This window comes from Embiotoca jacksoni, unplaced genomic scaffold, assembly GCF_022577435.1.
Source record: "Embiotoca jacksoni isolate LCO1_2020_lvr unplaced genomic scaffold, fEmbJac1.0.p SCAF_43, whole genome shotgun sequence".
NCBI lineage: Eukaryota > Metazoa > Chordata > Actinopteri > Embiotocidae > Embiotoca > Embiotoca jacksoni.
The window spans coordinates 893566-913985 of record NW_027185396.1 but is presented as its reverse complement, the minus strand read 5'-3'; the positions used below and the strand labels follow the sequence as shown (position 1 = coordinate 913985).

Sequence of the window (20420 nt, the reverse complement as noted above, 5' to 3'; positions counted from 1 at the left end):
AATATTTGAGATAAGATAAAGTAGCTATTTTGTCATGAAAAGCCACATTTTTAATCTAACAAGATATTCTGTATCAACAAGTGACATTAGTCTCAAACAACCAGCTGGAAAATTGGTGGAAATGTGATTAATTGTCATGATAGGCATGATTAGTTGAGGAGCTGCTTTTGTTGAGGATCATTATGACGTCACTTTAAAAACGATGCGCTCCTGACCTCTAGTGGCCAACACCAGTATATTATACAATGACGTCATCGGTTAATAAATGCACTGGGAGGAACATGGGAAGTATTCAGAAGGGACACCACTTCAGATGAACTGCAGGGAGAAGCTCCAAAATGTTCTTTAAAAAGAAAAGGAAGTAAATAAAAGTAGAAAGCTAAACAGAAAGATTTGGGCTTTTACTTTAAGGTGTAAAACATTTTATTTGTCTCAATTCTTAGTGGTTTTTTTTTTTTTTTGATTTTATACACTTTATTAATCCCCGAGGGGAAATTTCTTCACTACAGCAGGGGGGCTCTCAAGGGGGAGCTGCTGCAGCAGGCTGCCACTAGCGCGGCGCCAGGTAACCTGACCAGAGGTGCATGTTTTTGGAAATGTGTGTACATATAGCCACTATAGTGTATATATAGTGTGTACATATAGCCACTACTGCGCTTAAAAAAATCCACAATGACGCACAAAAAGTACTAACCACTCTTGTGCTCTGTATTTTAATAGTTATTAAAGTGTTTTATACAAATGTTGTCGTCGATTGTCTGTATTTATTGTAGTTATTGTCTAATTGTTCAACCGTGTTCTGTTCTTCCGTGTTAAATGTGACGCCATGTCCTGTATCGGTATTATATTTCATTCCTCAGTCAACACTGTGGTGGAAGGAAATTGCAATACAATCTAAATAAATAACTAATAACAGAAAGCACAAGTGGCACTGATTGGGGTCCAAGCAGTAGAAGACAAGAAGCACATGAGAGTACACCACATGATACATTTCAACATTGTTGAAAAGTTGTACTTGCCCATCAGAAGATTCAAACCACAAACCTTTGGATCGCCAGAGAAGGTGATTTACAGATGACCTCACTGGGGAGAAACGCCACCTTCAATCCTTCTACAAAGTTAAAGCAAAGACATCACATCTGCAAAATGGAGAAGTTTCCCATGTTTCGCAGTTAAAATGCTTTTAACATTCAAAATATGAATATGAGTTTTTGAAAAAAAGTGACATATCGTTCTGATGATGTCTGGTGTGCCGTCAAATATTTGGGTGAAGTTTATTAAAACATTTGTGGAAATAGAAAATCTTGTGCATACGGTAAAATATACAGGAAGATATTGAATATCACCGACTGAGCAAACGGACCCCCTTTGATAAGATGTTATATCTAGTATCCAAAGAAAACTGTGTTACATTCGGAAGCATTTGAATGAATGAACCAACAATTCAACAATTCCCATGTGAACAACTGTGGGACAGAAACCTCCTTTTTAACAGAAGGAAACCTCCAACAGAACTCAGATTTGGGCATCTGCCTCGACCGGTTGGGTAAAAGGATCGAGAGAAAAGGACATCGTAGAAATCAATACAATAATAATAAAAGAAAAAAGAAAATTGATCTTATTCTCTATGTTCTTCCCAAGAATAAAGAAAAGCTTCAAAAAAATCCTGTAGTTAAGAATCACTTGAGCATTTTTTTGGGAAAACTCACAAAACAGGGTCTGTCGTCCAAGACAATGAATGTTACAATAAGTTACAATTGAGGCAAAAAAATAAAATAAAAATGAACTGAATCAAATTAAAATATTAGCAATTAAATTCCCTTTACATTGTAAAGTTTAGAATGTACATCACAGAGATACAACCAACAACTCAACATTTCCCATGTGAGCATCAGTGGGACAACAACCTCCTTTTTTAAAAGAAGGAAACCTCCAACAGAACAAAAGAACAGAAGAAAAAAATGAGTTGGAAAACCCATTTTTGACACTTCGCAGCACATCCATCACATAATCTGACGTGTTGGACCGTCTGACTTCAAACAAATGTTTCACACACTAACACCACCTTCATGTCACTGGTCGTTTCTGGTAAAAACACTAAACCAGACCAATGTTGTAATGGTGGCAGTGAAACGGTTCTCGTGCCGTATATTGAACACAATAAGCATGAATGAGGGCAGCAGCTGAACTTCCTCCAATATCCCCTCTGCACATCACAGGCTGCTGATGTTCACCGTCCACACAGTATAATCTCATCACACAGATAATCAGGGTGCACTGTGACTAAATTTGTTGAATGGTCAGCTAATCTGGATCAGAAACATCGTTTGTTGTCTCGGTCCAGATAATCAGACTTTGCTGCCGCTGCTGCTTACATAGAAAACAATGGAGGCAACAGCCGGAACCGCTCGTTGCATGAAAGCAACTTCACATGCTAAAAGTGATCATTCAAATACGTTAATGCTAAGCAGATATAATGTTCAGTTGTACACTGCTCTTTTCTTTGACTTTTCAACAGTAATACTGAATTGGTGTTTTAAATCCCGTGACTGAAATGTCCATACTTACAATTTAAAAACTATATTTGCTGCTCAAGAAAGTTTTACAATTCAAAACTTAGATAATTGTGTAATTATTTGTGTATGTATGTAAAAATGGAGTAACTTATGATTGATGTTGATTTTGTGTTCAACTTAATCAACGCGTCTGTTTTTGTATCTATTTATTTTTGGAACAACAGTTGATTTGCTGAAAAAGAAACGTCATCCTTTATGCAGTGTGTAATATCAGCTACTTTTCATTGCTATTATTTTTACTATAAAGGTAAAAGATGATACTTTGTGGGAGTTGGCTAAGAAAAAAATAACCCCAAATTAATTATCCACACTTAAACCTTTTAGCAATGGGAATTGCATTTCTTGAATTTGTTTGTCAATTTACCAGCAGGTGGCGCTTAACAACTGTATTTATGTAAATTGACCTATGATTGAATTAGTTTTGTTTTTGTTAGTCAGAGAAGTTGTCCTTGCTGGTCTTCTTGTGATACAGCTCCAACAGAGAACGTGCATTTTTTTTTAATTTCATATACGATAACATCAAAAGAGAATTAATATCATTAATTAATTTGTGAATTATGTCATTGATTAAGAGAAACATAGGAGACCTGCTGTAATGCTCGCAAATGACAAGAAAATTATAGGAGATAAAAAAACAAACATACCATGAAGTATTCCTTTGTGTAAAGATAGAATAGCCTCCCATTAATACGTTTATTATTCGCACTAACAAAACGACTATTAAATCATATCTGTATATCCGTAGAATAATAATATGAGACGTTTTGTTCGTACAGTTAACAAGCAGCGGTAGCGGCACGGGGACAGGTGAATTTGGATTACCGTAACCATAGTGAGCCGTAAGAGACCGGGTCAAGTTTTGCCACACTTTGCGCTCGTGCAATCAAGGGTTAAGCGGTTTCGGTTTCAAAATAAAAGCACCACTCTCGACCCACAATACCCGTGCGGTATACCTTTCGACGTATTTGTTTAATTTTGAAAGTCAAGGCCGGAAACGGTTTAGGTTAATCAACCCCACTTGACAACTTGCTCCGTCACCAAAGCCTCTAATGTTACCAAACGAAAGAAGCTTGAAAAAAAGTAGCTCCAAAGTTTCTTTTGGGAATATTGGCACGTTCCGGTGCTTCTGCCCGCGTTGTGTGAACGTGCGCGTCCCGACGTGACCGGATGATACAGCTGTTCCGTGGCCTGTCCGGTTACTGTTGGTACGAGTTGGGGAGGCTGACCAAACTGGACCATGCATATGCTAGCGTCAAACGGATCCATAATGGACCTGGACTCGGAGTTGGTCAAAATTAAAGCACACTACTGCGGGTGAGTAACTTTCCACGAGATATAAAGCGTTCAGGTGACAGGAGTTAACCGGCTGGTCACCGTGACGAGCGGAAACACCTGTGGAGCGGAGACTTGGACCTTATCTGGGGGAGTCGTGGGTCAACGTGGAGCCTCGTCTTCTTGGATGTAGTTGAATTAGTCCGTGACAGTGAACTCCTGCACACTCGACCAGTGACAAACACAGGCAGGTATAATACAAATAATGATGAGCAAAGAGAACATTATGTATTTCATTTTTATTTGATTGTTCTCATGATCCCCAAGTTTGGTGGTAGGTTTGCTACTCTGCACACCTGTAATGATTTCATGAACTAAATAACATGACTGCAATTTTGTGTATGATTATAAAATAATGGGATGCCAAACAGCCCATAGCTCAGTTTATTTACTCTAGTAGGTTTGAGCACTTAGTATGTGTGAAGTGTAAAACTCCGCTGATGTGTTGGGGTCATATTTGTATTGTAAGGAACTATGGAAGAGAGTTAAGTTTGTCCTTAATACATACAAAATTGCTTGACTTTGCAGCAGCTTTTCTGCCAAGAAATGCCTTTTTTTTTTTTAAACCATTACTTATTAAAGACAACCTGTCAGCCAGGACAATACATCAGCCAGAAAGGTTGGTTTTCTTGGACTGACTTTTAAGAATATATTATATATACTGAGCTCAAACGTGCCAATGATTAATGATGATTAATGATTACAGTAAGACTGACCTGGCCTTGATCTTGAACCAGCTGAGTTTTCACATGAAACATATGATTGGACAAAAGATTATTTTGTGGCGCTTCCTGCCACATCTTTACTTCCATCAGTGAATGGAGTTTGCTCAGTTGTCCTTCAATACTGATATCTATTGATTACAGTCTGGTACTTCTATTTAACTAAATGCTGACTGACTGTTTCTCTTATCCAGCTGTCAGACAGTCATCCAATCTGCTCATTACTTGTCATGTAAAACTTTGAATCCTTTCATGCAGCTGTATATCATGTGTGTTTGTGCAGGAACAGCCTTCAGAGACAGTGTGTGCTCTGACTGCACTGATGGAACATTTTCAAATGGGACATTTACATCTTGTCAGCAACACACACAGTAAGTGAAGCTTCACATCAGACATGGACACATTTGATTTCTTGAAGCAGCAGTTAATTTGTACTATCTGTATATTTTCCTGTAAAAATCTCCTTCTGTTATTCCAGATGTGAAACAATAAACCTTCAGAAGATAAAAGAAGGAACAACTTTAACTGATGCTGAATGTGGAGAACCAAGTTCAAATGTGGCAGTGATTGTGATCAGCGTCTTGGTGTCTTTTTTATTGATTTTGTTAATTTTATTAATTAAATTTCTCAGAAGAAAGAACACACGTATAAAAGGTAAGAATTGCATTTATTAAAATGTTATTGTGGTTTTGTTGGATGATAACATTTCCTCCAAGTAATGATGCTGATTATTTTCTTTTAATTGGTTTTGTAGGTACAGTCGAACAAGGAAATGCAGCCCCTCACAGCAGGGTAGGTTTGTTGTCACTGTAATTTGCTCTGTAATATACAACAACACTTTGTTTGTTTTAGATAATGAAATGTCTTGTTGTTTTTTTTCACCAAAAAGGAAACATCAGGTGCAGCAGAATTATCAGCGATGTTGCCGGTGTGAACAGCAGCAGGTAAGACAGCAGTGTGTTGTTCTCTGAAATGTTCAGTGATGGAGGACTGTTTGACTGAGTCAAATCTACAAATGTACAAGACGTCTCTGCTTTAAGTGAATGTATTTCTCTCCTCAGACTGACCCAATATGTGGATGAACAGATAAACATCTTTTCACTGCAGAGTAAATGTGTTCTAGAATCCTGTTATAACCCTGCTGGATGCTGGCACGTTGTCTTTGCATTGAATAAAAATACAACAAGTGGAGTTTCCTGCTTTGTGACACAAACTAAAACTCTGAAACTGAACACGTTCTCTCCACTCCTGCTGATCTACAGCCAAGATCATCATCTCAGCAATATACGCTACAGAAACTGAAGATGGTCTGCAATGATCTGATCCTAACATGAGACCCACCTGGATCTGATCCTAACATGAGTCCCACCTGAAATAAGAGACACAATCAAACAAACATATTAAAAGTATAAATGTCACTTCAGTAAACATCCCTCTCTCTGTAAATGACTAACAACAATACAATATCAGAAAACAATCACTCACAAGGAAATCTTAAAGGGGAAAATATAAAAACAGATATGAAGCTCTCAGTGGAAATAAATAGGATTTGGGCCACATCAGAATGAAATGTGATTGTTGCCTAATAATGTTTTCCAACATGTAGAAACATGAAAAAGAAAACAAGCAGCTGAAGCTGATGGATCACCGCCACACTGAAAAACAGGAACAGCTGCTTCTTAGAGTTTTCTTTAGAGGGAAACACATGCACAGGTCATGTTCATGATCACACACATGATGGGGGAGCTGACGGCTCGTTTCTGAGGTGTACCACTGTTAGTCTCTCTCTCTCTCTCTCTGTCTCTCTCTCTCTCTTTTTATTTATTTATTTATTTATTTATTCATTCATCTCCAGCAGCACTTCACTCATAGAAGTCATGTTCCTACATGTCTGGTTCCATTAAATGCCAACAGCTCTAATCACTGTTGTGTGGAGGTTTGTCAAAGCTCAGTATTAGTGAACACAGCTCGACTCCTTTATCCTTTAAAAATCCTGCAGGAGATCCAAAGAGCTGCAGGGGGAGTACAGACAGGATTTAGCAAGAGAGATCATACTTCTCCTATTTTAGCTTCTCTTCATTGGCTTACCAGGAAATAAAAAAATGAAATCAGAATTGTTCTCCGAACTTACAAAACTCTTCATGGCCAAACTCCATCTTATCTCAAAGAGTTTATAGAACCACATCACATGTTTTTGTGTGTTTTGTGTAAACAGGTTCTGTATCTGACATTAAAAGTATGTCATCAAAATACAGAACATGAAGTCAGGTCTGTAGACCTGAAGGGATTTTAGTCATCAAGATTCTCTTAATTACTTGAAATCACACTGAATTAATCTCAGATTAAAAATAGTCCTCCAAGAGAAGCGCTGCAGTTTGGTTATAAAATACGATTATAGTAGGAATGTTTTATATAGCTGCCACTTCTTGTTTTTGTTTGTACCTAGTCTAACCTGTACTAGTACACCTGGCTGGTAACAGGGACAGGTTAGACTAGGCTGGTACTCCCCCACCCCACCCCACCCCACCCCACACCGCCCCCCGTACTGTGAATCCCTCCTTCTTTGAAGATCCCACTGGAGAAGAGTTCAGTGAAGTGGCATCTATGTACCGAGCCACGGTCAGCAGGAGTCCAACTGGAATATAGTTTGCTATTGATGTGCCTTCATTTTTAATCGTGAGTGTTTTATCCATCACTTGCGTTTGATAAAAGTTCTGTGTTGTCTTACTGAAACTGCGAAATATATAAATACAAATAAATAAATCTTTGATAGTTTCTAATGGTGATGAATTGCCTGTTTGTTTAAATAAACGTTCTGCACAATTGCACTTAATACAATGTCCGTGTCCATTTGTGGATTTACACTCATCTGTATCGATGTGGACGTGGAGGCTTGTCTTTGGGGGATTTACGGAAGGAAAGAGCTTTTATAGTCATTGTCTGTCTTGTTGGACACAGACCCGCCCTTTATGATTCAACATTTTGTACTTTCAGTTACATCAAGATCATCTGAACATCATGTCGGTCACCTTTTTTTAACCTGCTATATTTTCATATTTATTTCGCATCAAAAGTAAGATTTCCGATGCCACTTAAACTCCTCCGTGTGCCGTGATGTAGACAGGTAAGTCTTGATTTGTGTTATTCATGTTATTTAGTAACATCTACAAACAGCCTTAACACACAAAGATCAGTGTGTTGTTGAGTTCCCGGTGAAAAATACAATAATGTTCCAGTTCATATAATGTGTGTGTTTTTTGTTGTATTTCCTCATACCCAGTAGCATGAAGGTATTTTTGTGTCTTTATTATGCAAGCAAAAAAAAGATAACAGTTTTGACAGCAAATTTCTTGCTCTGCAATCAAAAATCAAGTTTGTAAGTAAAAATATATAAACTGATAGTAAGATTATTGCAATGCAAAAAAAAAATTGCTCTTACAGTTTTGTTAGTTTTGATTACAGAATTAAGAATTTTGCTTCTGAAACTAGACTTTTTGGCTGCAAATTGAAAACCTTTGCTATCGAGTCAAAAACCTATAAGTTGAGTTGGATGTAGTGAGCGGGACATACGATGGAGACGCAGTTTCTATTGGTGGTTTGACTTCTGCCACACAGCATGGACACGTCCTGCTGCTTCTGTAGACACCCGACAGGAGAGGACAGTGTTTAAATACATGGAGGCATGTTTGTGTGATATCAATCTTTTTCTATGGAAAGTGATGTAAGAAGGCTCTCCTCTTTATCAGCCTCCCGATGTCTCCTCTGTGACACGCTCTTGACACACACACACACACACACACACACACACACACACACACACACACACACGCACGCACACGCACACACACACACACACACACACACAGAAAACAACTCCCTCTTTTCACACTAATATTAATAGCTTCTCCCACTTGTCTGTCTGTATCTCTTCAATATTCAGGTACGACACTCGGCATGAGTATAAATCTTTGGCCAGTGAGCGACTGGGCAGGTCGGACTACCAGGAGCAGTATGTGTTTGTTTACAGGTGAGCTGAACTGTGTGTGCCACTTTACATCTCCACACACCTAAATGTTAAGACTGAGCGCAGACGGTAATGTTTGTGTCTACTCTCTGTATCTGCATGTGTGCAGGGCTGACAGAGTGACAGTCACTGGCCAGTATCAGTACCCAGATGATCTCCATGGAGACGTGGATGCTTTTGCAAGAGAGCCTAATCTGGGTCTCAGAGTCAGAAGACATCATATTGGTTTGTAGTAAGTTGACTCACAGTCAGATTTAGGGGACTTAAGAGGACATTATAATAATAATGTGTTGTAATTTGAGAGATCCATCATGGCTGATCATCATACTCTTATCAGAACATATGAAACTTCAGCAGCTACATTGGCACAATGAGATACTTTCAATTCATTTAATCACTGGGATTTAGATTTTGTTAATCTTCCCTCCCCAACAGTTCCAGTTTGTTTTATTTTGAAAAGCACATCTGTCTTGTTTCAGTGACGAGGCTGTGTGTCTTAAGAAATCTTCAAAACCATACTCGAAGTCTGTAAAGTATTTCCTGGGGTGAGATCCCAGACACACACGATATGCCACAAAGTACAGAGAGTAAAATAACTGAACAAACAAATTAGCTTCTTTCATCAAACCTTCTTCCTTCCAAACATGAGAGACTAAAGCACTTCATTTAAATAGGATTAAGTGATGGGTGTGGTTTGAGTTATTTACGTACTTTTACGTGATACTTTGTTTCTAAACCAGAGTCCATAAAAAATAGGAATTTAGAATAACAGAGGGAAGTGTATATATCACTTTAATTGGTTATAAAAATGGATAATAAAGACCAAGTAAATTCTGATAATGCTCCATCTTTGAGGAGACTGGAAATATGACGTGTCACTGGCTGAGTCGTCCTCCTCCTCACTGTGGCTGATCTGACATTTACGTGTCAATGAGGGAAATTTTACTTTAATGTGTGAAAAGCACCTGAAACAGAAAATCATCTGCCCACACCTGGTAGAGTGTGAACGGGGTCTGTGTTTCTGGCTGTCTGGCCATGTTTGAAAACCGAATGTTAAAAGCATATGATGTGTCCATTACTTACAATGGCCAAGTTTATTATTCCCAGGATTGGGGAAAAGGTGCAATCACAGCATTTTAAAATAGCAAAAGTTGTACTCTTAGGCCCCCTCCTTGGTTCAGGGATGGTCGTTCCTCCTTCACACAGACGGCCTCTTTGACTCCAAAGCAGTGTTCCTTCCATCAAGCATGAGCTCATCCTCATCCCTGAAGGAGGCCATGGGCCTGTACTTCAGTGTAAACTGTGGAGTCCTGGCCAGAAGAGGTAGCTCTTTTATTTTATTTTAATTTTATTCTCAGTTCATATTTTCACTTACAAACTCGAGTTTTGAATGCAGGGCAAGAAATTTGCTCTTAAAACATTTTCGTGTTTGTAAAATATAGACACAAAAATACCTGCAGGGACACAACAAATTAGACTCAACGACATTCAATGATTCTTGATCTTCAACAAACTACAAGAGAAGATATAATTCTTATTTTACTACTTTTTAATTGATAATGAAACTCATTTGTGTCAAATCAATATATAAGATCTGGGGAGTATTGATGAGGTATTTTACTGTTGCTGCTCTCTGAGGAAAATTTGCACTCCAACAAAAGAGGTTAAAGATACCTAAAATGTACATGTGTGAGTGTGGCAGCTAATTAGAACCAAATTTATTTATTTTATTTAAACTCACTAAAAAAAAGTTAAATCACTAAAAAGTAAGGTTAAGTAATGAATCAAACTAAATATTTGATATCGACTGAATGTGTTCCTGTGAGTTTATATTGTATCAAAAATCTTTCAACAATAAGAACAAACTAGAAAATTAATTTAAAAAAAAAATAAACTAATACTTTTCAGTAATGGAATGAGAAACAACACATTGAATGAACAGCAGGTTTGTTTTTCTTCTTTTAGAGCCTGACTGATCAGCTGATGAACTAAATGCTGTTCACATGACTGAATATGGAGAGAAGCATGCTGAAGGTTCTTTTCCACAAAACAACCAACAGTGTTGTTTTGTTCTTCTCCCATGGTGCATGAATTAAACTGGATTTTATTCAAGCCAGTATATTTACCAGAAAGTGAAATAGTGTTTGCATGTAATATATGTGAAACCTGATTATTCAAATCCTACATGATCAATAAAATTCTGTTTGAATTCAGTTTTATTCATATAGCACCACATCATAAGTCACGTCGAGGCGCTTGACCTTCAGACTGTATAACATGTAGAAACCCAACAGTTCCCCTTTGAGCAATCACGTGAGTGTTGAGAGGAAGAACTTGCCTTTAAAGAAATTCAACAGTTTTACATGTAACTGTCAGCTAAGAAGGAGTTTTGGTCTCTGAACAGCAGACTTTTGCTTTTGAAATGAGGCTCTTTTTGTCACAAAAAGTTTTGATGGCAACATTTTGGTGTTTCACAATCACTAGCTATTTTCTGAAAGCTGGTGTGATTAGGACATTAAAGATGTGAAAGAGGTTTCATTAAGCTGCACGTTTCAGTTCTCATAAAACTACTTTAACGTGGGAAACAAAGTTCGAACACCAGAACCTGTGATTAGTGTCAGATTTTATTCTTTAGTATGTAAAAAAGAAGATTGATATAACGATAAATAATTTTACTTTTATTAAAGGAGAGTTATACCAGTTTTAAACACCAAAGTGGAAAACACACATGATGTCTTTTGAGTTAGTGTTGGTTGGGTTTGAGGACTACAGGTTTGAAAATGACATTGTTGGGGATGTTGAGTTCTTCAGACCTCTCATAGTTACATTAACCACCACCAGCATAACAGCCAAATCTCCATCTGGAGTTGCATTGTGGGTATTTTAGGGGTCAAGTTTTGACAAAAAGAATTTGTGGAATAAGAAGTTCATAAACTTTATTAATCTCTGCCAGTGTCTTGTCATTGTCAGCACTGAGCTCCATCCTGCCCCGATCAGAAGGAGGTTCCAATAAAGGCTGGGGAAATAAAAAAGGGGGAATTGTGAGGAAATTTTCATTCAACATTGGTCTCCCTCTCTCTTACTTACTGTCTAATTATTTCTCATTACCTTTTTATTATTATTAATAATATCCCATCAGGTTCCCTGGCGTAAGTCACTACGTCCTCCTGAAATCTGTGTTGCCATAAGTTTAGGTCTGTTGTGGCTACAGACGGAGACGGTTCATTTAATTATCTTTCCGACCATATCCACATTAATACACATACAGTGCAACGAGATCATGTTTCTCAGGACCAGGGTGAAACGTAATAAACACAAGACATAATAGTGACCAGTTTGTCCTGTAGTAAAGGTCGACAGTGAATTAGTATAGATAGTCCAACAGGGTGCAGAGTGGTTAATGTTTTACAGTCTTATTGCCTGTGGAAAGAAACTGTTCACAGTCTGGTAGTGTTTGATTTGAAGATGCCACTGGAGAGGTGTTCAGAGAAGTGGCATCTATGTACAACTTTAAACACCTTTACACTCGTCACTCAGTCTAAAGTTGACCAGCATCAGACTTTAAAAGGCTACATTAGTTGTTTACTGTTGTAGGAATGAGGAATTCACTGACAGAGATCAGATTTTTATTTTCAGCCACTTCTTTGTGTTTTATGAAGTGAAACAGATCTGGTCTTGTGCTCACGATCTCGGTTCCACAAATGATTGGACATACAGAGTTGACTTCCCTGTCCTTCCCTGCTACAACTACCAGCTCAAGATAATGCCAACATCGCAGATTTGGGACTTGTTTCTTCACATCCAATCATTTTTTTTTAGCAACCACAGTCAGGAACACAGGATGTGATCACTTTGCAAAGTTTGGTGTACATGTATTCATGGGAGATTCATGGATTTTTAACTCTAGTGTGTATTGGAAAATGTAGAAAAAAAACTTGGTCGCTTTACTCAAAATAAAGAATGAAGAAATCCACATATTTGGCATTAAAATCTAAAATCCCAAACAAATAAAAAGTACCTTAAAATGTTACAGCTAACATAAACAGGTCTGACAGGATTCAACTAAAATTTGAACAAACTATCTGACTTTTTTTGCGGATTTGTGCTGGCGGTTAGAAAAAAAATAGAGAGAAAACTTAGTTCCTCACGTTGACATAAAAAGATCTCAGAGCTCTGTTTGCTGGATGCAAAAATCAGATTTAAGATATGAAGGACATAACTGACTGAAACTGAGAGATTATGTTCAGAATTCCCCTAAAATCAGGTCAAACATCTGCTTCTGTTTGACCCGGAGGGACCGGCCAGCTCAACTAAGATCATTTCATTCTGACAGATAAAAGAAGAGCGAGTTTGGTTGTTTGGATTATTTGTGGATAAACCCACGTGTTTTTGTGTGTTTTTTTTTTTTTTTTAATGTTTTTTTGTGTGTTTTGTGTAAACAGGTTCTGTATCTGACATTAAAAGTATGTCGTCAAAATACAGAACATGAAGTCAGGTCTGTAGACCTGAAGGGATTTTAGTCATCAAGATTCTCCTAATTACTTGAAATCACACTGAATTCATCTCAGATTAAAAATAGTCCTCCAAGAGAAGCGCTGCAGTTTGGTTATAAAATACGATTATAGTAGGAATGTTTCATATAGCTGCCACTTCTTGTTTTTGTTTTTACCTAGTCTAACCTGTACTAGTACACCTGGCTGGTAACAGGGACAGGTTAGACTAGGCTGGTACTCCCCCACCCCACCCCACCACACACCGCCCCCCGTACTGTGAATCCCTCCTTCTTTGAAGATCCCACTGGAGAAGTGTTCAGTGAAGTGGCATCTATGTACCGAGCCACGGTCAGCAGGAGTCCAACTGGAATATAGTTTGCTATTGATGTGCCTTCATTTTTAATAGTGAGTGTTTTATTCATCACTTGCGTTTGATAAAAGTTCTGTGTTGTCTTACTTAAAATGCGAAATATATAAATACAAATAAATACATCTTTGATAGTTTCTAATGGTGATGAATTGCCTGTTTGTTTAAATAAACGTTCTGCACAATTGCACTTAATACAATGTCCGTGTCCATTTGTGGATTTACACTCATCTGTATCGATGTGGACGTGGAGGCTTGTCTTTGGGGAATCTAGGGAAGGAAAGACCTTTTATAGTCATTGTAAGGTCTGTCTTGTTGTACACAGACCCGCCCTTTATGATTCTACACTTTGTACTTTCAGTTACATCAAGATCATCTGAACGTCGTATCATTCACCTTATTTTGAACCTGCTGTATTTATATTTATTTCGCACCGAAAATAATATTTCCGATGACACTTAAACTACCCTGAACACCGTGACGTAACCGTAGACTGTATGGACGTAACCCATGACTGTAGTATGTGTTTCTCCATCGACGGTAAGTTCCTTGATTTGTGTTATTCATGTTATTTGGTAACATCTACAAACAGCCTTAACACACAAAGATCAGTGTGTTGTTGAGTTCCCGGTGAAAAATACAAGAATGTTCCAGTTCATACAATGTGTGTGTTTTATTTAATTTTTTTCTGTTTCGTAATGTTGATACCGAAAGTATTTCCTCATACGCAGCAGCTGTTGTTAACATGTTCATGTAAAATAGATGAAAAGAGTTTTAAAAACGGTTTCACTTCGTGTACCTGCAGAGTGAAGCAGCTCTTAATGCAGAAATAGACTTTAATCCAGAACAAGTCGTTGTACAGACATGAACAGTGAACGTTGTGGATCAGATCAGAGACCTCAATGATCCAGTCCCGACGGACCACAATGATTCCTTTGTTTTACATCTCTGAGTTTTGTCTGTATCTGTATATTGGTTTGGTTCATAACGTTTTCCAAGTGAGAGAACAACTGTAACTGACAAAGAACTCAAAATATAATTTTATGTTCACGAAGAGAAAACAAACGTCAGCAACTTAAACCTGCTCTGTAGCTTCATGTTAACTATTTCAAACCTGTCAGCTGATCTCTTCCTCACAGTAAACATGTTTCCTGGTTAGTGCAGCTTTTATAATGTCTGTTTGTTTCCAGATGTTGTCCTGATGTTCTGGATTGTACAACCCAACTCATACCAAATCTGAGTGAAATGATGTCTTCAGTCCAAGAGAACTTTCATCCTGCTGTATAAAATGATCTGGAGAAGAAAACATTTGACTGCTGCAACGTTTCTGGTAAAAAACTGTTCACAGCATAAAATTACAGGAAGCTGGTTTTAATCAAGCAGTAATTTATAGATTGCATGATTCCTCCTGCAACATTTCTGATTTTGTAAACTCCTTTTCCTGTCTGACTGGTCTTTATTTCAACTAAGATTTCACTGAGACAAAAACCCTTGTTGTTACTCTTCTCCTAACTGGATTGTGATTTAAGAAACTTCTCAGAGCAACTCTTGATTGAGGAAAGGACAGAAACCCTTATCTTAGTGAGGAGGTGTGGTCGACCCCGTTGCTAGGTGACACGTACTTTTAAAAGATGTGATTGGTTGATTTAAAAAAATGCACTCTTGGTGATAATGGGCACAGAATGGACGATGACATCCAGTGGAAATAAAATGAACTGCGTCCCAATATGAGGCTGTGAAAGTGGGTTTTTGATTTTTTTTTTTTTTTTCACTTTCATTTCAGCCAGTTATTGTGTTGAGAGGGAGAAGTGAATAATAAATGAATAATAATTTATACATTACATGATTCCTCCTGCAACATTTCTGATTTTATAAACCCCTTTTCCTGTCTGAAGGTGATGAAGGCATGTTCCAGAAATAGTGCCAGTTTGAACTTTTGAAATAGGTGTAAAGGTTTTTCCAGTGGTGGCTGTGAGGGGGTGGGATTGTTCTTTTGTTTTTTATTTAAATTGTGTGGTGGTAACCAGCCCCCAATGGGTTTATGTTTTGGATGTGATAAACCAACAGCTCAAAAGTCAGCTTCATTCTAGTTTTGTATTCTGAGACTTCCCTCTGATGAGACAGTTGTTTATTTCTGGACATGCTGTAGATTTATGCAGCTCAGCAATCCAGCAGAATTCAAACAGCACATTCAGTAAGATTTAGTGGGCTGTCTGAATGAATGGTGTATACTGGAAACACTGGTGTACCTCCACTCCACATTAACAGATGCAAACTACCTGCTTGTTGCTGTGATTCAAATTCTCTGCATTTATATAATGATTAATACGATAACTTCACTCTTCTGACTCAGATTGGGAACTTCTAATTCCCATTTTAGCGTGTTGTGGTTGTAATTATACATGATCATCATGTTTCTTCATGAGTTCTGAGCACATTTATTCACAGTTTTAAACTTGCCTGTGATTGATTTGGGCATGTGGATAAAAATTCAAAAACTGTTAACAATAGAAACACACACACACACACACACACTGGTTAGTTAGTTGGAGGACTATTTTGTATTTAGCAACCATTTGCACGTAGTGTTGCAGTTTATATAAGACTGTCATAACAACTACATGTTATACAGTATTAGTTGGTCTCATGCCACAGATTTGTGCACTTTTACAAAAGTCCACAAGTTCAAGAGATCAAACAGTAAAACTGTTTTCTTGTTGTTGAAGATTAAACTGGACAAAATGATCATAATCAGTAAATCCTGAACTGGAAAGGAAAAACAATTGTTCTTTGGTCATTTTGCTGTTCATTTGTCTTCTCTTTCTTCCCTCCAGATCTTCAGTCTTCCTGTCCCCTCATCTTCTCCCATCAGGTCTCCTTTTCTTTCCTCCATCAGTTTCCTCTTCCACTTACTCTCCATGTTCTTCTGGTCGTATTCACAACGATTCTTAGAATCCTCTGAGAGCTCCTAACTGGATTGTGATGGATTAATGGGCACAGAATGGACGATGACATCCAATGGAAATAAAATGAACTGCGTCCCAATATGAGGCTGTGAAAGTGGGTTTTTGATATTTCCACTTTCATTTCAGCCGTTATTGTGTTGAGAGGGAGAAGTGAGCGTCTCCAAGGAAACCGACTACAAACATCATCACTGGACGATATCATTTATAGCGTTTCATTAACGTGCCGTCATTCAGCGTTTGAAGAATATTCCTCTGACCTCGCTGTACTTCTGCAGTTTTCTCCTCTGATCAAGAAATTCTTCAGCCTCTGAAAAGTCCTCCTCCCTGCTCCGAACAGTTGTTCTCCATCTTGAGGGTCAAGATGTTTTCTTTTGTTTTAGTCTGATGAATCTTTGTGAATACGTCCCCTGGTTGCTGCAGTGACTTCTTACAGTCTGTTTCCTTTTTTCTGCCTCCTGCTTGTCTTTATTTGTTGTGTCTTTAATTTTGCAATTGGAATCAAGCTGCTCTTTTTTTCAACTGAGATTTCACTGAGACAGAAAGAACCCTTGTTTTCCCTCTTCACAGATACTTGTGATGAAAGTCTTCAGTGGTCTCACCCTCACATGTCATCCAGCTGAGTATCTCATCTGGGATGAATGCTGTCCTAAATGTCTGCCTGGTAAGATCCAACTGAATGCAGAAGGGTTATTTCACTTTGCTCATTATACAATGCCTATAAAAAGTATTTACCCCCCTTGGATGTTTCACCCTTTTGTTGCTTTTATACATGAAATCATGGTTAACATAATTTGGCTTTTTTTTTTTTTTCAAGAATCTGCAAAAAAAACTAATAAAGTGAAAACAGATTTTTACAAAATAATGTCAAATTGATTAAAAATATACAAGATAGAGTAAATGATTGCATAAATATTCAGCCCCTTCAGGTCAGTATTTCGTAGATGCACCTTTTGATGCACCAGGCACCTTTGTGTCTGTGTGGATTTGTCTCAATCAGGCTGGCACATCTGGACACCACAATTTTTCTCCATTCTTCCTTGCAAAACAGCTCAAGCTCTGTCAGGTTGCTCGGGGATCGGGCATGAACAGCTCTTTTCAAATCCAGCCACAAATTCTCGACTGGATTGAGATCTGGGCTTTGACTTGGCCACTCCAGAACATTCACTTTGTTGTCTTTGAACCATTTCTGTGTATCTTTTGCTAGATGCTTGGGGTCGTTGTCTCGCTGGAAAATAAATCTTCTCCCAAGTCGTAGTTCTCTTGCAGACTGAGTCAGATTATCCTCCAGGATTTGGCGATATTTTTCTGCATTCATGTTCCCCTCTAACTTTACAAGCCTTCCAGGGCCTACTGCTGAAAAACATCCCCACAGCATGATGCTGCCACCACCATGCTTCACGGTGGAGATGGTGTGTTTGTGGAGATGTGCAGTGTTTGGTATTCGCCAAACATAGCGTCTAGTCTGATGGACAAAAAGCTCAATTTTTGTCTCATCAGACCAAAGAACCTTCTTCCAATTGACCTTGGAGTCTCCCACATGCCATTGGCACTCAGTTTGTGAGGACGGCCAGCTCTGGGCTTCTCTGAGTTGCTTGAAGTGTTATCTTGTCTTCATGTTGCAATTGTAGCATGAATACTGATGAACCAGAGAGTGGACCTCCCAGACAGGTGTTTTTATACTACAATCACTGGACACACATCAACTGCACTCAGGTGATCTCCATTTCACTAATTGTGCCACTGCTGGCATCAACTAGCTGGACCTCTGTTGAATTAGGTCAGTCACTTTAAAGGGGGTGAATATTTATGCCAACACTTATTTTACACTAACAATTTTTAATTAATTGACATTAATTTGTAAAAATCTGTTTTCACTTTGACATGAAAGAAGCTTTTTTTTGGTGCAAATTCTTGTCAAAAAAGCAAAATAATATTGACCATGATTTCATGTATAAAAGCAACAAAAGGGTGGAACATCCAAGGGGGGTGAATACTTTTTATAGGCATTGTATATGGTGTCTTTCTGTTATGCTGTAAGTGTTAATGATAATTATCAGACTTAGCTGTTTGTGTTTAGATCAGTGGAGTCAGTGAAGTTTCACTGCTCTCTGCTGCTGCTCTTCATGTTCACAAGAGAAAGTTATTGGGGGACAACATCCATCTAACTAATCAACGTTATCTTTTTTTTTTTTTTAATGTTTATTCATATTTAAAATAATTATTTTCAACAGGAAGTCGTGTTAAAATTCATTGTACCGAGTTCCGCAGCACTTCATGTCTGCCCTGCATAGAGGGAACCTACATGGATAAACCTAATGGATTATCACTATGTGCTCTTTGCACAATCTGTGATGCAGGTAAATATCTGTTCATATTTTATAATCATTTGAAAGAGGAAAATCAAATGTCCACTGGTTGACACGTACAGTACCAGCAGTTTAAATCAAATCCAGACAAGTCATTTATGCAGATGTTTCCCATGAATTCATCATTTGGAGGAGTTATTTTATTACATTTATTGAAGAAGTTGTAAACACTGAAGGTGTCTTATAGATAGAAAAAGCAGCATGTAGCTCTGTAGCAGATACAAACAGAATAGAGGTTTTCTAACTGTGTTTGACCTCCATGTGTGTTGACAGGTTCTGGTCTGAAGTTAAAGAGGTCATGTACAGTAACATCAGATACAGTTTGTGAACCACTGGAGGGATTCTACTGTACTGACTCTACAGAAGGCAACTGTGCAGCAGCAGAGAAACACACAACCTGTCAGCCAGGACAATACATCAGCCAGAAAGGTTGGTTTTCTTGGACTGACTTTTAAGAATATATTATATATACTGAGCTCAAACGTGCCAATGATTAATGATGATTAATGATTACAGTAAGACTGACCTGGCCTTGATCTTGAACCAGCAGAGTTTTCACATGAAACATATGGTTGGACAAAAGATTCTTTTGTGGCGCTTCCTGCCACATCTTTACTTCCATCAGAATGGAGTTTGCTCAGTTGTCCTTCAATACTGATATCTATTGATTACAGTCTGGTACTTCTATTGAACTAAATGCTGACTGACTGTTTCTCTTATCCAGCTGTCAGACAGTCATCCAATCTGCTCATTACTTGTCATGTAAAACTTTGAATCCTTTCATGCAGCTGTATATCATGTGTGTTTGTGCAGGAACAGCCTTCAGAGACAGTGTGTGCTCTGACTGCACTGATGGAACATTTTCAGATGGGACATTTACATCTTGTCAGCAACACACACAGTAAGTGAAGCTTCACATCAGACATGGACACATTTGATTTCTTGAAGCAGCAGTTAATTTGTACTATCTGTTTAGTTTCCTGTAAAATCTCCTTCTGTTATTCCAGATGTGAAACAAGAAACCTTCAGAAGATAAAAGAAGGAACAACTTCGACTGATGCTGAATGTGGAGAACCAAGTTTAAATGTGGCAGTGATTGTGATCAGCATCTTGGTGTCTTTTTTATTGATTTTGTTAATTTTATTAATAATTTACTGTTTTTGTTTTGAACAAAGACCACATGTCTAAAAGGTAAAAATTGCATTTATTAAAATGTTATTGTGGTTTTGTTGGATGATAAAATTTCCTCCAAGTAATGATGCTGATTGTTTTTTTGTTAATTGGTTTTGTAGGTATATTCAAACAAGGAAATGCAGCCCCTCACAGCAGGGTAGGTTTGTTGTAGCTGTAATTTGCTCTGTAATATATAACAACACTTTGTTTGTTTTAGATAATGAAATGTCTTGGGGTTTCTTTCACCAAAAAGGAAACAACAGCTGCAGCAGAATCATTGAAGACGTATCCGGGGTGAACAGCAGCAGGTAAGACAGCAGTGTGTTGTTCTCTGAAATGTTCAGTGATGGAGGACTGTTTGACTGAATCACATCTACAAATGTACAAGACGTCTCTGCTTT

General features: G+C 38.0%; 1 protein-coding gene and 2 long non-coding RNA genes across 4 annotated transcripts; all 3 read left to right on the top strand.

Annotated features, from left to right (window-relative positions):
• Window positions 1-4490: 4490 nt before the first annotated feature.
• LOC138210229 (uncharacterized) lies at window positions 4491-5422 on the top strand. Its single transcript, XR_011179235.1, has 4 exons — window positions 4491-4527; window positions 4914-5001; window positions 5109-5284; window positions 5385-5422. It is a non-coding gene; the product is annotated as an uncharacterized lncRNA (long non-coding RNA).
• A 2995-nt stretch (window positions 5423-8417) lies between these two features.
• Window positions 8418-13661, top strand: LOC138210222 (uncharacterized). Of its 2 annotated transcripts, none has more exons than XR_011179233.1 (3): window positions 8418-8657; window positions 8764-8879; window positions 10620-13661. It is a non-coding gene; the product is annotated as an uncharacterized lncRNA (long non-coding RNA). The 2 variants fall into 2 exon arrangements; XR_011179232.1 differs by having other exon boundaries at window positions 8764-8886.
• Window positions 13662-13867: 206 nt separating this feature from the next.
• On the top strand, window positions 13868-20034 carry LOC138210155 (tumor necrosis factor receptor superfamily member 14-like). Its single transcript, XM_069169120.1, has 7 exons — window positions 13868-14054; window positions 14705-14844; window positions 17048-17141; window positions 18712-18837; window positions 19120-19275; window positions 19660-19747; window positions 19854-20034. The coding sequence occupies exons 2-7, from the start codon at window positions 14803-14805 to the stop codon at window positions 20032-20034; spliced, it is 687 nt and encodes a 228-aa protein (XP_069025221.1). The 5' UTR covers window positions 13868-14054; window positions 14705-14802.
• Window positions 20035-20420: the final 386 nt, after the last annotated feature.

What these genes read in the sequence shown, in the direction of transcription:
- LOC138210155 (XM_069169120.1), top strand. Translation starts at nt 14,803, where the DNA reads ATGATCTGGAGAAGAAAACATTTGACTGCTGCAACGTTTCTG. An exon ending in TGACTGCTGCAACGTTTCTG is followed by an intron (nt 14,845 to 17,047) that starts GTAAAAAACTGT and finishes CCCTCTTCACAG; the next exon opens with ATACTTGTGATGAAAGTCTT. An exon ending in TCTTGTCAGCAACACACACA is followed by an intron (nt 19,748 to 19,853) that starts GTAAGTGAAGCT and finishes CTGTTATTCCAG; the next exon opens with ATGTGAAACAAGAAACCTTC.